The sequence below is a fragment of the Sinocyclocheilus anshuiensis genome, unplaced genomic scaffold (assembly GCF_001515605.1).
Source record: "Sinocyclocheilus anshuiensis isolate Anshui unplaced genomic scaffold, SAMN03320099.WGS_v1.1 scaffold475, whole genome shotgun sequence".
NCBI lineage: Eukaryota > Metazoa > Chordata > Actinopteri > Cypriniformes > Cyprinidae > Sinocyclocheilus > Sinocyclocheilus anshuiensis.
In genome coordinates this window covers 1561707-1578277 of record NW_015549650.1, presented here as the reverse complement: position 1 = coordinate 1578277, position 16571 = coordinate 1561707, and the positions used below count along the sequence as shown (strand labels likewise).

Sequence of the window (16571 nt, the reverse complement as noted above, 5' to 3'; positions counted from 1 at the left end):
CTGTTTGTTACAGCTCGGTTCATGTTGAATCGTGGTAGTGGTGGTCCGCGCATCTCTGCGTCCCACACACTTCACCCCCCTGCTTTGGTTCACAGCGCGGTCTCTGCGTGTTAGAGCTCGGTTCATGTTGAATCGTGGTAGTAGTGGTCTGCGCTTTTCTGCGTCCCACACATCTCACCCCCCCTGCTTTGGCTGCAACTTGATGTGGCCCATCGCATTGTGCAAGACGCGACCTGTTATGGCCACCACTACTTCCGGGTTTCAGCAGTCTGGTCCAGATTCAGCTGCTGAGCCGCGTTCAACACACACTCATTGTACACAAACGGGGAAAGGCAGCTCGCAGCATCGATCGTGGCTCCTTTAAGAAAAACTAAGTCAGAATTATCAGCCCACCTCCTCTTGATCTCATTTAGAAGCTATTGCATAAAAAAATCAACTCAGGAGCAGAGAGTGATCAAAGAAACGAGAGAGAGAGCTTAATTTTTGTGCATTTGAGTAGTATTCTCGTTAGGGGTGCTAACCAGTGGAAGCGCGCAGAGGATCATCATTCATTCAGCACTTTGACAAGCTCGCGTTTGATTGATTGACAGCCGGAGTGGCAAAAAGCCATGAGATGCGCTAGTTTTGTTTGAGGGGCCATTTTCATACTGTTTTGGAAAAGAAGATTTTGCTCGATCCTTGTCGGTGTCCACGGGAAAGAAGGCGAAGGGGACCTATTCGCTGAAGGCGCCTGGCTGAACTTGTGGTGAAGGACTGGCTTCATCGCTCGCTTGAAAGAGGCAGTTGGATTTTTTGGGGGAAAACATATCCCACGTTTGGAATTTGCGTGTTTATTTCCTATTCACCCTGGCCTCATAGGGGATATATTTTTGATTAAAGGAAGACGAGGGAGTGCGGAGGGCGATGGCGCAGAGGGTACGTATCCCGAAAAGTTTCTTCGACTCCGTATTGTTGAATGCAACTGGAAATACTGAAACGTGGCCGATGACAGTCAGACTCGCAGTCAAACGTTCTTCTTTTGCGTGCCAGTTTGTTGTTACGTTCAATTTCACACCGCTCACTTTCATGCATGTGTCTCTGTATAGAGTTTTGGGACACTGAAACAATTTTTAATTAGAATACTCTCTAGTTACGTTTGACTGGGAGCACTTCCTTTTTTTTTAACCATACTTTTAACACGCACTGCACTTTTTTTTATTTCTTCACGAGGACAAATTATGAAAAACTTTGAAACTATTGGAATAGTTCAACTCTCATAACTAAAAGTAATTACAATACATGTTATGCTAATACACTGTGCAGGAATATTAATAGGGTGTTCAACAAATTCAACTCAGCAATATTATTTATATATACTATATATAATAGTCTTATTTTCAAATAGCTTTACAATGAAACATAGTTGTGCGCTTGAACTTGTAAAGTCGACATTTACTGGCTGGCCACTTTTTCTTTGCTTTTGTAATCAAATGTAAACACTCACAAAGTAGACTTAATCGCAACTCTCCGACCTTTTGCTTTTGATGGTGGAAGTACAACTGCTGTCTTGCTTACACCTCTATAGATTTAGAATTAAAATGTGTTATGTTCTCATCATCACAGTTTCCTTACAATATGATGAAACTTTTAATAGTTATGATACCTTATCAATGTCACTGATAGATTATCAAATATTGCACTGAGCTGTTAGGCACGATTGGACAATGTAAATTTTTGTTTAATTAGACTCATCCTAAATGTAATAAGTATGTTCATGTTTGAACTAGTGTATATAATGAATTTAGTTTGACAACAGTGTAATCAACTAATACACAGTTATTACATGCAAATGGCATTACCTGTTACTTCAGTTGCACTTGTAAAAATAAAAATTCATATTAATTGTGGCACAACATAACACTGCACAGTCGTGTGATATTTTTGAGATGATCTCAATAAAGCTGTATGTAGCTCAGTACTCCATGTTGATGTGTCCGACGCTTTATTCTAAGTCTGTCTGTTTCAGTCTGTTTTTTTTTTTAAAGCACATGAGAGTTTTTTTTTTTTTGCAATAAATGGCATTTTTGCATTTAGTGATAGAACCACGAGATAGTCTGCATGTACAGTTGATATAATGAATAATACAAGACATTTATAATAACGGAACAAAGTGTTTTCATTTCGCAAAAGCCATACTTTTTTGCCCGACAACATCCGATGTAGCTACCATTTACATTTTCTTTTAGTGTAGATTTTTCTATGTATATGTTGTGTAAGAGGTACAAGTGACAACATGGGAATATTGCCCTTCGTGTGTGTGCAGTACGAAGATATACCCCACTATGGGATGGACGGAGTAGGAATCCCGAGCACGATGTACGGGGACCCGCACGTCGCCGCCAGATCCATGCAGGCTGTTCACCTGAATCACGGGCCCCAGCTCCACTCCCACCAGTACCCGCACACAGTCCACACCAACGCCATGCCGCCCAGCATGGGCTCATCCGTCAATGACGCTCTAAAAAGAGATAAAGACTCCATTTACGGGTACGTGTAGATAGCCAAGACATATATTTTGTGATGAAGTTTTCCAATAACACATTATTTGTCCCGTAATAGTTGCTGTAAAACAGTCATATCGAGAACTTAAGGCGCCATGAATGTTTAATCTTTTTAAAAGTAATTTTTATTCTAAAATGTTTCCCCTCTCAATTTTACATTAGTTCACCATTTTAACTTTGACTGTTAACATTTGACTGTTCCTTTTGCCTTTCTTTTTGTGAAAGTATTTTTTTTAATATATTGTTTGTTTTAAAATTCTGATAATATTTAGTTTTAAACTTTAATTATGTTGATATATACTGAATAAAAATAAAAATAAAAAACATTGTGCATAAACACATTGTATGTTGCGTTTAAGCTATAACTTTTTAATTGTTTAAACGTCAGGCCTAGTTATTAGTTAAATGGATAAAATACATTTTTGGACAGATGCGCAAAAATGATTCCCGTGAAAATTACAATGAGCACTCTCACAAAACCATAAAGGATATTTTCCACATAGATTATCTGTCCTGGTCATAAAATGTGCAAACATATCTGGATTTGCGGAGTTACTCCAAATGCGCATATAGCATACAAAAACTGCTCGAGCACAAGAGTTCTCATCACAGCGCTGTATATAAATGTTGCCGTTCAAAATACGCAGTAACAAGCTATAGAACTTACTCTCATTCATTATGAATTAGATACGTCCATAAACATTTACACAAGATATAGGCCCACTATTTGAACCATGGTTAAATTGCATGCTTGGCCTAGACTCAACGTGAGCATTTCTTAGATGCTGTGATCTCGTAGCCCACTGTTTATGTTGACTGATGTCTTAGATAATACGTTCAGGAATCCAAGTTACATGTGATTTGACACAATATTGTACACAACTAACAAGCTCATTATAATGCAAGTCACAACAAAATAATCGACATGAACGTATGTTTAAACACTTTATATCTGTATCATCGTAGCGCAGTGATACGCACGTACTTATGTTTGGTGACGTAAATTAAAATTAGTTAAATAAATCGAAATTTCTTAAATGTAAATTAGATTGTTCTAACGTTTTCAGTACAGACCACTTATACACCGAGAAGGAGTTGTAAACTGTTATAAAATGTCATGTGCTAATCCAGAGCTTTCCCCGCACTGACCTCTGTGTTTTTATTCCAGGCACCCTCTGTTCCCACTTCTAGCACTGATTTTTGAGAAATGTGAATTAGCCACTTGCACACCTCGAGAGCCCGGTGTGGCTGGGGGCGATGTGTGTTCATCAGAGTCGTTCAATGAGGATATAGCAGTGTTTGCAAAACAGGTCAGAAACTTTTTTATGGCGCAAAAAAGTTTTTGCATATTTTAATGTGTTTAGTTGCTGCGTTGACGTACTCTCCGCTACTGTAAATCATAAAAAGAAAGAAAGAAAAAAAAAACGGGCTAATTAATGCTTTAAAATGTATTTATTTTAATACAAAAAAATTCTCACAATTTTAAATTATTTACATGCATATCGTCTCAGATTCGAGCAGAAAAGCCGCTATTTTCATCAAATCCCGAGCTGGATAATTTGGTGAGTGCAAATTATTATTATTATTTTGTATTTGCCTCCGAGAGTTTTAATTTATAACTTTTATAAAATATTCAGAAAGTGTTCTTTAGACAGAATTGTTTGATTTCTTGATGGCATTGCTAATCGTTATGAATAACTTTTTTTAATACAAATTATGTTTTGCATTAATGCTTAATGATGACGGAGGACACACATCCCTCTCATTAAAACATGGGTTAAAGTGATAATCTATTTATAAATGAAGTATAATTGGACTTAATTCCAGTTCATTGTCTTGAAAGTGATCTCACGTCATAAATGATCCAAAATGTCATAAATCACTTAATTTGTTTGTAATCGTCTTGGGCCTGTTTATTTCGTCACATTTAAAGCGAACTATTTTCTTCATTTGTCAATTTTCTCCAGATGATACAAGCCATTCAAGTTTTACGGTTTCATCTTTTGGAGCTCGAAAAGGTAATCAAAGTGTACCCCAACTGGCCGGTTCTCTCTTCAAACCTATGGGTCTCATCTGCATAAATGTATTTTTCCTGGTCTGTTGTAATTAGTGTCAAGATCAATCATGCTGCCTATTTCTCCTCCGAGTTTAATTACAATGCAACATGCTACCACGGTCACAGATATTTCATAGCAGTAATTTCAATGTTTCTCTGCATGCTGTGCCACCTAACGTAGTTGTAAGCGTTTTTTTGTCAATTTATTTTATATTATTGACTATAGTTATCCCGGAATACAGTCGACCACGTAGATATCACTTATCAGCAATACACTTTGGAAGAATTTTATCAACACCTGTTTCCACGTCGAGAGTGGGCCTATCAAGTGATTTATCGCCAAGCCATATAGTTTTACAGTATTGAATAAACATAATACCCATTGGTTCCAAATCTCCAGATATTTGCATGAGCCTCTAGGGTTATGTGTGTTGAGATAACACGGCAAAGCGATAGTTTGAGCATTCAGCCATAAATTAAGAATTCTCCCCTCGCCACTGAATGTCATCCGCCATATTATTCCCTTGTAAAGAGGTGGTAATGAAATAACTAGACGAAATTAAACAGTTTACCTTAAATGTCAGTCAAGCAGGTCATCTCTCTAATGGCCACAACCCCGGGAGCAGATTAATTTTACACGGGTGTTGAATACGGTGTTGCCCGCGAGTCGTCTTGTCAGTGTCAATTTTCGGCGATATCTCTATTTTGAGAGGGAGTAAAGTTATTTAACATTCTGGATGCGTCTGATAGCTATCAGAGAAGGCCATTGGGAGATGTTTTCCATGTCAATAGGAGTTCTGGATGCACTTGTCAGTTCGCTGTGATGACCCTTTGTGATTGTTCCCCCCTCCTTGCTTCCCTTGTATCTATAGGTACATGAACTTTGTGACAATTTCTGTCATCGGTACATCAGCTGTTTGAAGGGAAAGATGCCCATCGACTTGGTTATAGACGACAGAGAAGGAGGATCAAAATCAGACAGTGAAGAAATTACAAGACCCCTTGATCAGGTACGTGCAGGAGTCTATTTCTTTTCTGGCCATTCAGCTCGTCTTTTGGGTCACTTTCTCTGCCTCGCCGTTATTTGCATACGATTAAGGCTTTTAAATTCCATTGGATTGAAAAATTTGGAATAATGTGGCCCATTATTGCTTCATTACGGTTTGATCCCGGAACTGACCCGAGGAGATTAGCTCGTGAAAGCATTGCCATAAACTTGACCTGTTTCTTGTCGATTTTAATTTAGTCCTTTCCCTCTTCTTTTCTCTCGCCTGCCTTTTTTTTAATCAAACCAAATGGGTAGTCTATCTATGGCATCTAGTACTATCACGAACCAAATGGAGACATATCTATAGTAGATATTTAGAGATTTGGTGCTTTGGTTTTCTGCTGTTGTTCACGCCTCATTAGTTGCCTTGTCAGTGTTTTTTCCTCAGACGAGTTCTACTCTCAGTGCTTTGAATAGCATAATCAGCGCGCGTTCGTGTTTGAATAGAACTGTGCCATACAGTATTCTGTGTTTATGGAAAAATATGTGGAATTCTGTTCCTTTGTGCCATTTTGACTACGCGGCAGCTTGTACTTGTGGTTTCTTTGACGTTGTTCAACTCTAACGCATTTTTTATTCAACTTTTAGCTTTCAATGCTTTCATCTGGACAGGTCGCATAATGTTTATGTATATATTTTAAATTAATGATATGAGATTTGGGAGAGACAGTTGTTTAAAAAAAATGAAGTGGTCATATTAAGGGGATTAGCAGATTCACCAGCATAAAAATTAATGAAGCGATTAGGCTAAATAATTAAAATCCGTCATCTTCCATATGGCTGAGTGATCGAATAAAGCATTGACCAGTCGTAGCTTTCCATTGAGTGCGTCGACCACCAGCTTTTATATGAGGGAGAGAAAACCCTGTCCCTTTCATTACCAAACAGGGACTCCAATAAAACGACCGTTGGCTGTTTAGTCTTTTCTATCTCTGCTGTATTAGTGATTATGTTAATGAGCGGATCTGTACAGATAATGCATCTAATTCAAAGGAAGCATTAAACAGCATAATGCCAGTTGTGTTTATAACTCTTTTAACAAAACTCAATCGGAAGGCACGTGTCAAAACTTTTGAATAGTTGAATTCTTGAGCAGAGATGAATTTAAGCGATACAAATAAATTAGGCTTATATGAAGACCCCTGGGTATGCAGGTATATAACTTGATAAGAGCAATTTATGCTTTGCTTGAGGCCACGAATTCAGATCTTTAATAGACTTTAAGATGAAGACATGTCCTATATATTTTTTTTCTTGATGACGTGTAACACCTAAATATTAGGGTTAGTATTAAGTGTTTACATCTTCATGAAAGTCTGATTCCCCAATGTAAGCTGACCAACTTTTCAGAAGTTTGCAAATGCGAAATTTGTATTGTTTTATTATGAATCGTACTTAAATGCCGCTGGTTAGCCTTGTACTACTTTAAAATTAGACGAGCAGTAGAGAGAGCTTTAAACTTAAATACATGTAAATGTAAGAATAAGTTTAAGATAACTATGCGTATTGGGCGGTTTTTGGTTAACAGCTATACAGTGTTAAAGTTAACTTCACCGAGCGTTTGACTCTAGGCCCTATGTGCATTTTACATCTCATTTTTTTGTGGCTACATTTCTGAGCTTTCTAGACGGTGACATCCCTAACGAATTTGCGTCGCTCATGCATTATCTCGTTCCATATGTATTTTTAATATATGCCCTCGGGCATAAAGTTGAATTGGACTGGAAAAAAAAAAATCTCCTTTGTGCAAATTCTCAACAATGTTAACAAGAGGGAGAGAGGCGGTTCATTTATTCAAAGGCCAATTTATTCCAGCAGGAATACTGCAGCATAAGAAAATCAGAAATATACATAGAATTTATTAAACTCCGTAGTCCAGCGCTGTGCTGTGTTTTCGTCCTTCGTGCACCGAAGCATCGTATCAATAATGTCTCAGCTCCAGCTTAGCATTGTTTTGCAAGTATCGAGTGAAGAGAAAGAGGGGCAGAGCTCAAGGGTGAAAAAAGTCAGAGCCTCTTTCTCTCTTCTCTCTCTGGTGAATGCGGCCCAGCCAGTTTGGATCACGTTGTTTTCCTTGTACTGCGCTGATAAACGCGCGGCGATATGAGCGGAGGGACTAGTTAGCAGCTAGTTAACCCCTTAACTGCGGTCTTCATTCTGGAAAATCCACTTTAAGTGTTTGGTTGTTTGACAGCTACCACATGTCACACTGAGTAATCTCTCTCTCTCTCTCTGTCTGGTGAATGCGGCCCAGCCAGTTTGGATCACGTTGTTTTCCTCGTACTATACGAGACTCGGGTACCATATGAGCGGAGGGACTAGTTAGCAGCTAGTTAACCCCTTAACTGCGGTCTTCATTCTGGAAAATCCACTTTAAGTGTTTGGTTGTTTGACAGCTACCACATGTCACACTGAGTAATTACTAAATTACTGTAAACAATCATTTTAAATAGTATTTTATCAAACAATATGCACCCGCAGCAGTTTTGTTTTTGTCACTTTAGTAAGCTAATTTTCATTTTAAACATGTCTCTATCATAAGTGTAGATTTTTAAAAACCACCCCTTCTTTTCCTCACTTCATAAATGAACTTACAATAATTGCTTAATCTCTCTGTACACTTTCGAGTAATAAGGCTATTACATTAGCTATTTTTTTCAACGAGTTTAGTGACTCATAGTATCTTAAAAACCCCTTCTGCAAAATTATGTATTATTATTATTATTATTGTTTTATTTTATTTATTTGTTTAACTTCATACAATTCTTATTTGAATATAAAAAGTGTGTTGTGTTACAGAAATAATTAAGTGAAATTAGTCATGAATGATCGATTTTGATACAACATTTGCCAACAAAAAGATTTAGTGTTGTCAGATTAATGACTTTATCTTTTGTTTCGGCATGTTTATTGCCTTCTTGTGCCTCAGTGCAAAGCAGGCTAATTTGTTTTCTGATTGGCTGGCTCGTGGTAACATGTTTATGATGTATTTGCTCCGTGCTGACGCTCACTGAAGGCAAAGTAAAGAGTCTGAATGCATTTCCATGGGCTGCGGCGTTTGCACAGTTGTCTTTAATTGCAGAGAAGCACTGCCATTTGCTAATGAACCCAACGCCATGAAAACCTCTGCAGTGCTTAAGACTTCAGTACTCGAAGGCTCTTTAGATTATTCCATGCGGCCTGAAGAAGGGTTGAAATAATTGAAATGCTGAATAGTTTCTCTGTTTGCAGTTTCCTTTCTGTTTTTTTTTTTTCAGGGCCAATTTAAAAACTAAGGGTGTTATTACAGAATAAGCTATGTTATTGATGTACTTCATAGAGGCCACCCAGAAGTTACACTGTTTTTGTGCTTAATAATTTGTGATCCGAAATATAATTTTGCATGATTTTGTTATATGCTCAGCTTTTAATGAATGAGAATATTTCGGCCTGTTTTAAAGGGTTCCATAAATGTCACTGTTTCCCTGCCATGAGAGATTCTTTTAGTTGTTGTTATATCCTCACTGTTGAATGTATCACTTGTGCTCGAGAAAACATCTTTTTGCTCTTTTGGATGAGAACTGAGCATGCAAAAGCTATTTTTATCCACTCTGTTTTTAGTTAACGTTAGTTAAGTCATATTGTGCATGCTTTTGTTTATGTTGTGAACCAAAAGTATCGTCTTTTTAAGCGTAGATTATTTGCTTCTTTTGATAGTACACTAGTTGGCAATGTTGAAATTATTACTGTGCTATAATCATAGTCTTTGTTGAAGTAATGAGATGGTGAGATCCCTCGTTCTTTATCTAGACAAATGTTGTCTGCTGTCAACGATTCAACAAGTGATATAAAGAACAAACATGTGACTATTTTACCCTTTGAAAAAGTGGCATGGGAATATCAAATTGTGGTTACTCCGATTAGTTAAATTGAAAACAGGCATTATGCATCGAGTTAAATGCTCTTTTTAAAGAGACACTCTGAGTTAAGTTCATGAGATTTGTTTAAAGAATTTGCCGTATTCATATATAAACTATTTATAAACATATAACATTGCTTGTGTGTAACTTTCTCTCTAAATTATATTCTTTACAAGTTTAAACTTCTTTGCAATTCCATAGTTGTTGTTATTTATTTATTTTACATAATTTGCCTACGAGAACGGTCAACTTTGTAATTTTAAGAAATTAAGCTTTATCCCACTACGATTTGTTTTTAAGCCAGTGATGTGAAAGCTATTGTAATTAAAGGGGATGTGTGATTATCCTACAGTGCCATTAAGGGTGACTCTACTGGTTTTTAAACGAAATCTCACCCACAGGCCATTTTAAGAGATTTCGCTTTCTCTGTAGACCAAAACTAAGCAGTTTATTATTTTTTTTTGTTGAAATTATTCCCCCCTCCCCAATTTTGCTCCATCTTGCTTTGTAAGATTTGTTAAAGGAGGTGCTTGGGGGATTGAACTGTTCTTGCATTCACCCTCCCTTTTCTGTTTTTGTGCATGCCAGTACCACATCCATTCATTTAAGAAGCCCTAATGTTTTGAACCAACAACCAAGTTGGTCTGTTATCAACCACGAGGATCTCAGCCTTATCAACAAGCCAGGGTAAACAAATAAACAAGTGTCCTGAACAGATTTAGTTTTTGGTTTTGCATCCACTGGGCAAAGTTCATGTGTGAATCTTGTGCTTCCCAAGTATTTCCCAGCAGAGCTTGAGTATTTTAGTGAGCTTGTTCAAGTGTCCTTGCTAATCTTGTTTGATGAGGCATATAAAAACTCTCTCTCTTTCTCGCTCTATGTGTCTGTCTCTCTCTCTCAGTCCATTTTGTTGTGCTATCTAGATAAAGCCAGAACCAAAAATAGTACAATGTGACACTGGTGGGTGTATTAAAAAAAAAGCAGTCACTGTGGCATGAAATTGTAAATATATATTGTTTATAAGTTTTCTTTCCCCTGTGAAGTCTACAGTAACCTGAGACATTTTTCTTTATTATTATAAATGAATCGGAAGACCAATATTCTTTGCATGAGTGCGTGTATAATGTGCAGAGAAAGAGAGGTTCCATCTAAGACCCAACACAATGAAAATGCAATGAATTGGAATGCCTCACAGATCATAGCAGAATCAGAATTTCCAGCAAGGAAAATCTTTTCATGGCGAATTAAGTGGTGGAGGAAGAAAATGAAAAATGAAAGAAGAAAAAAGAAAGGCACAGATGACAAACGCTGCTCCCTGGGCTACGCACTGCAGATTTAAGAACTTTAGTCAAAGCTATCCAGAATAGAATGTGGAAAATTTAATTTACTAAACAATTAAGCATTGAATTAATCTACATCCTGCAGTTGAGAGAGAGAGAAGGACATAAGGAGGGAAAGAGAAAAGGAGCAAGGGAAGAGAAAACATGTGGAGGGGGAGGGGACGAAGCCCCCCCCAAAAAAAAAAAGAAAACGACTGAATAAATCCTAGCTAGCTCATTAGAGGGACAGTGAATATATCAAGTGTGTTGTTGTGTGCAGCAGGACAGCATTCTCTCCGCCACGGCACTCATCTCTCCCGTAACCATCTGCATCCACACCGCCTCCACCCGCTGTTCATTTTGGCCCACATATTTACTCCTTTGCTTATGCGCATCTGCGGTTTCCTCCGGGTGTCTGCTCGCTGGTGGACTGCTCTGTGTTTTGGGTGTTTTTTTTTTATTATCATTAATTAGTTGTTAGATCAGTGGTGGACGAGATTGTTGGGGCAGCTATAAATAGACTCGAGTGCACCCTAGAGATGTCACTCACCCTCGGCCGAGACCCTCCCCCATTCCCATGGGGCCGAGCGGCAGCCTCCCACAAGCCCCGCTGCTCTTTTGTTCAATTACAGTTAATGCAATAGCTTGCTATTTTCTCATTCTAATTATATTTTCAAGTGGTATTTGTTGTGCGTAAAAAACATCCTTTTACGTGTGGAGGCTCTGGGGTTCTCGGTCTCCAGGGTGCTGTACCATTCTTTTCCACAAAGCTCTGTATAAACAAGTTCCCTCCATTTCTCTCTCTCTCTTTCTTTTACAAAGGGTTGTAGAAACCGGCAATTTCGGTTTTAACTCTTTGCTCCCTGGGCATGTGTTCTAGATTACGTTTTACAGCATACTTTTGGTATGCTGCAGAATATACTATTTTTTTTCTCCTGGATATAAAAAAAAAAAAAAAAAACATATCTAGAGTGGCTGGCACTATTATGCCTGAAGTTTTTAGGAGACTTGCGGCAAGTCTATCAAATGCAATTTGGATTGTTTCAGATTTTATTTTATTTTTGCAAAAAGAAGATTACATAAAGAAGAGTACTATTTACCTAGAAATGTTATGACAATAATGGAACTTTTTTTTTTTTTGCACGTTTGTCTCTTCATAGATTATCACAAAAATGGAAAGCAATTAATTCCCAAAGTTCTACTCTGCTTATGTAATATTTTGTCTATTTTGATCATATTTTCAATAAGAAAGAAGAGTACTATTTACCTAGAAATGTTATGACAATAATGGAGATCTTTTTTTTTTTGCACGTTTGTCTCTTCATAGATTATCACAAAAATGGAAAGCAATTCATTCCCAAAGTTCTACTCTAATGTAATATTTTGTCTATTTTGATCATATTTTCAATAAGAATACAGTATTCTTAACTATGTTTAGCACAATTATTCATGTTTAAATCCTGAAGACTGTGAATATTCACTGCAAAACCTGTATTTAAAAGCACAAAAAAAAGTCTAACGATTTCCTGGTCCTGCTATAGAGAATTATCATCTCTGATACGTGCCTTTTTACATCAGAAAAGATGTTGCGGCCTTCATCTCATATTTTCCTCCCACAGTTAATGTTACTTTTGTGGAGGCAGCCAGTGATAAGAGGCAACATCTGTTTTGTTCTATAGTACAAGTAGACCCTGCGTGGGGCTGAGTGTGTGCAGGCCCCGGCTCGCCATTGTTCCGTCCACTTCTCTTTATCCCCATGTCTGCTCCATTTGCCACATACCATCCGCCCAACAGCTGACACTTTCTCTCTATTATACACCTAAGCTTAATTGTCAATAGGATTTCTCTCTCTTTTTTTCTTCCTCCTCTTTCCAACTTGAAGGAGAATGGCTTTTATTTGATTTCATTTTGACACACGCACACACATATACTCTCCCTCGCTCTGGGATATAAGTGTGGTGACTGACTGGCTCTTGTTGAATTCAGAGAACTCATGTTAGCTAGGGCATGTGTATGGACAGGCACACACATCTTAGCTGCTAATGCTAATTCCTCTTTCATTGTTTTTATATTTTGGTTCTGGACTATGGATATCTTGTTTCGGGTAATACAAGCTTTTTACTTAGAGTCTAGTGTGTGTTAATTGAAATAGCTTGTTTTTTTGTGTCATTAATATCCTCTGTGACAGGGTTTGGTCCATCACTCTTGTGAGCTGTGCTGACTGAATTGTCGTGTGAGGTTGTAGGGCCTGGAAAGAGGATGAAAAACAATGAAATGAGGAACATCTGATAAAGCCAGCTGTCTTTGTAACATGGGACTGTAGCATGTGTGTGTTTCTCTGTGATCTGATGCCTGATTGTGGGCCTTATTCTCTCTATCTCTCTCTTTCTCTCACTTTCCGCACAGACTTCATGGAACAGAGACCATGACGATACAGCTTCTACACGCTCCGGGGGAACACCAGGACCATCCAGTGGAGGACACACATCGCACAGCGGTGACAACAGCAGTGAACAAGGTAAGGATCTGTGATGTCCTTTGGTGCATATGTAAGGGATAATGTACAGTCAGTCTGTCATTATCATAAAATAAAGCCTGACAAGGTTATCAGGACTGTAAATTGGCTTGCATGTTACAGAGTTACTTACCAATTAAATAAATAAAAGGCCTGGGGATATTGATCTTAGTTTATAATTTTATTATGTGAGAAGAAAGAGACCACAGAGTGATAGGAGAGAAACTAGCACAGTTAGGTAGAAAATATGGTACAACGATTAGTTATATAGTTTGCACAATACTTGATTGAAGCATCGACCAATCAGAGTCAAGTATTCCAGAGAGCAGTGTAATAAGTATGCTTCTATGGAAATGTCACTGTCTGTCTATGCAGATGTGTCCAGCTTACCATCTGAAGCTGAGCAGGTGTATGGAGAGAGTTAAAGCAGATGTTTAGGCCGCTGCTGGCTGGTAATGTGGTCGTAGGTCCATCAGCTGGTTGGGATAAGACTGCATTAATGAACCTTTCTCTGGGCCCATCTGGACAGGGTGTCTGAAGAAAGCCGCTGGTGATGACAGTCTAACAAAAGAGCGTTTACAGTGATGTAGCTTTATACATTGTGTTATGTTCCAGACCAAGATTATGGCACTTTCAAAGAGAAAAGATATATTCTCAAAAAAAAAAAAAAACTCTCTTGGGTATCTTCTTGGGAGGATTTCTCTCTCAACGGAATGAAAGCCAATGAAAGCCAACTTCACTTAATTCGTCATGTCAACAAAATTCAAACTGTAAACAGAATCATCAGCTGTTCGGCACTGTGATTGGCTAGTTGTGTGGTTTAGCCAATGAGAACTGGTGTAGGCGTTGCCGGATGGAAGGATGGAGGAGGGTTTCAAACAAACTGTAGGCAAAAAGCAACTTCATTTATTATTGAATGGGATGTCAAGGCAGCAATTTGAGGGCTGCACAGCCAGCAGGCAAAGCAGGATGAGAGCAGAAAGGACCACATTATGTTCCAGATGACTGAGTAACGATTTATTTACCAGCGCCAGTTTTCTCCCTCCACAGAGAAGAAGAGCAAAAAGAAAGAGGCCGACCCGGCCTAGTCGGTCAGATGGCCAATGACTAATGGCCCGGTTGCTCGCCACAGTCTGATTGGATGCCTTAATGAGCACATTTTGTGCCGAGTTTGGGCTCCTGCGGTGACCTTTGCTCTTTATTGACTAAAGTGACACGTCATTTTTCACATACTTCCAATTATCGCCAGGCTTTTACTGTTTACCCCCTCCTTCATCCCCTTATGTTCCCTCACCCCAGTGTTTTGGATGAATGTTTGTTGTGTCGTACGCTAGTGGGAAGAGGCTGAGCTATGAACCTGGACATATGCTGAGTGTTTTCAGCATGAACAAATGACCCAAGCACTTCAGCCCCTTCAGTCTTATTCACACCAGTGGAGGTTTAGTGGAAGTATTATGTTAATGTGGGTTAATTGCTGATTGTGTAAAGCACGTGGAAAATGACATGCTCTCACATACGCAGAGATCATGCTGAGTGTTTTGAAAGGCTTTGGGTTTCCTCTGCCTCATCAAAGGGTCTGGGAACAAGGTGATGACTACAGGAGTCAGATATGTATCAGCAATTACCAGGACCCATTTGCGAAAGGCCCCATGTGTGCCAAGTCAAATAGTTCCTGTGAGGCTCTTGTTATTGTCTGCATAAATTTACATGCAGAGCCGTGGACTCCAAAACTGTACCGCGGTAAGACTGTGGGAGCCAGTGAGAGCTCAAGTGAGTTACTCAAAGTGAGTTAAGAAGTTCATTTACTTCGACCAAACTCGACAGGAATGGCTATTGACGAATGTGACCATTCAGCTGTGGTGTAAGCAGGTCAATGTACAGTAAAAACCTACTGAAACTGCCTCAAATGTGTGAAAAATTTGGAATCAGTTTGCACAATGTATTCTGCTGTAAATGTTACATGTACTCATCTGGTGCTGAGAAAAGCTGCAGCTAAACTTCATGCATCAAGCTGATCATTATTTTGTTAGATTGATTGTGGTGAGTGTTGTTGTCATCATTGACTTAATGGTCAGTTTGCTACAGGCCTGTGTGAAGGTCAGTCTGAGCGAGAGCTCTCATTGGCTCCCGGCCACCATTTCTGATCTGTGATTGGCTGGCATCTTAGACTGACCAACAGACATGGCCTCTGACAGGATGCCAACGAACCTTGGAGCCTGGATCCGCCCACCGAGCCCCCGCCTCACGTGTTTGTCAAAGTCACCCGTTAATTGCAACGATTGTCCAGCAGACTGGAAGAACCCAGCCCCTTTCTCTCTCACGCTTTCTTTCTGTCTCTGAGTGCCGCCTGCATGCCTTTGCATTTCTCATGCGCTATTTTCAGTGCTCTCCTCAATTGCTGAGTGCACTACAATGCTGATCACTTTCCTTTTTGATTTTACAGCAGGGTCCTGACTTTGTTTAGATCAGTCACTTTGAGCTGTTAAGAGGACGCCTCTCCATTCGCACGCTGTCTGGATGCCGTCACTCTTTGACTTTGTTTTTTTTTTTGCTTTCATCGTGCTTGGTGTGTGCGAGTGTTGTGCTTCAAAGAGCAATAGGAGCTCTATGTTGTCATTCAGGTGTAGTCAGTCAGTGGTTGTTCCTGCTTCACTAGATTCTCCTCTGTGCATGCAAAAGTGCTGCACACAGGAGGGGGAGGCTGAATGCTCTCTGTGCTCCCCGTGTATCAGTGGCAGCACGTTGGTGGAGTAATCTGGTTAAATCAGAGGCATAATGGCTGATAAAAGGTGTGCGGTTTTTATAGTGCAGGGATCTAAGAGCGGCACCGGGCGGCCCGAGCAGCCCCTGCTGTTTTTCTCTCTCATTCACATCACACATCACATCATACACACCCACAGAAGGAGCATAGAAGAAAGAAAGAGAGGCAAAGGCATAAAGAAAGCAAGGGATCACAGGAAAGAGAGCAAGGTGCCAATTCCAGTAAGTGTAGGTAAGTGTTTGGAAATGCATGTGCTTGACAGGAAGTACGAAATCAAAGAGCGGTTTTTATTTCACACAACACATCATGTTTTCTCTTCCAAGCCCCTTTGCATGATGCTCTCATGAATATCACATTGTGCCTGCAAATGGCTAAATTTAGCCATTACGACAAAATCATGGAGATGCCAGCCAGTGTCAGTGAGGGACACGAA

At 39.2% G+C, this 16571-nt stretch overlaps 1 protein-coding gene across 3 annotated transcripts in view; it reads left to right on the top strand.

Annotated features, from left to right (window-relative positions):
- Positions 1-253: 253 nt before the first annotated feature.
- Positions 254-16571, top strand: part of LOC107660223 (homeobox protein Meis1-like) — a 59067-nt gene continuing 42749 nt past the window's right edge. For 2 of the 3 annotated variants that reach the window (XM_016449490.1, XM_016449489.1), the window contains exons 1-7: positions 255-915; positions 2303-2526; positions 3709-3850; positions 4052-4102; positions 4508-4558; positions 5469-5606; positions 13269-13380. In XM_016449490.1, coding sequence (XP_016304976.1) covers positions 904-915; positions 2303-2526; positions 3709-3850; positions 4052-4102; positions 4508-4558; positions 5469-5606; positions 13269-13380 — 730 coding nt within the window. In that variant the 5' untranslated portion in view covers positions 255-903. Of the gene's footprint in view, positions 916-2302; positions 2527-3708; positions 3851-4051; positions 4103-4507; positions 4559-5468; positions 5607-13268; positions 13381-16571 lie in introns of all 3 variants that reach the window. The other variant, XM_016449488.1, reaches the window with a different exon arrangement.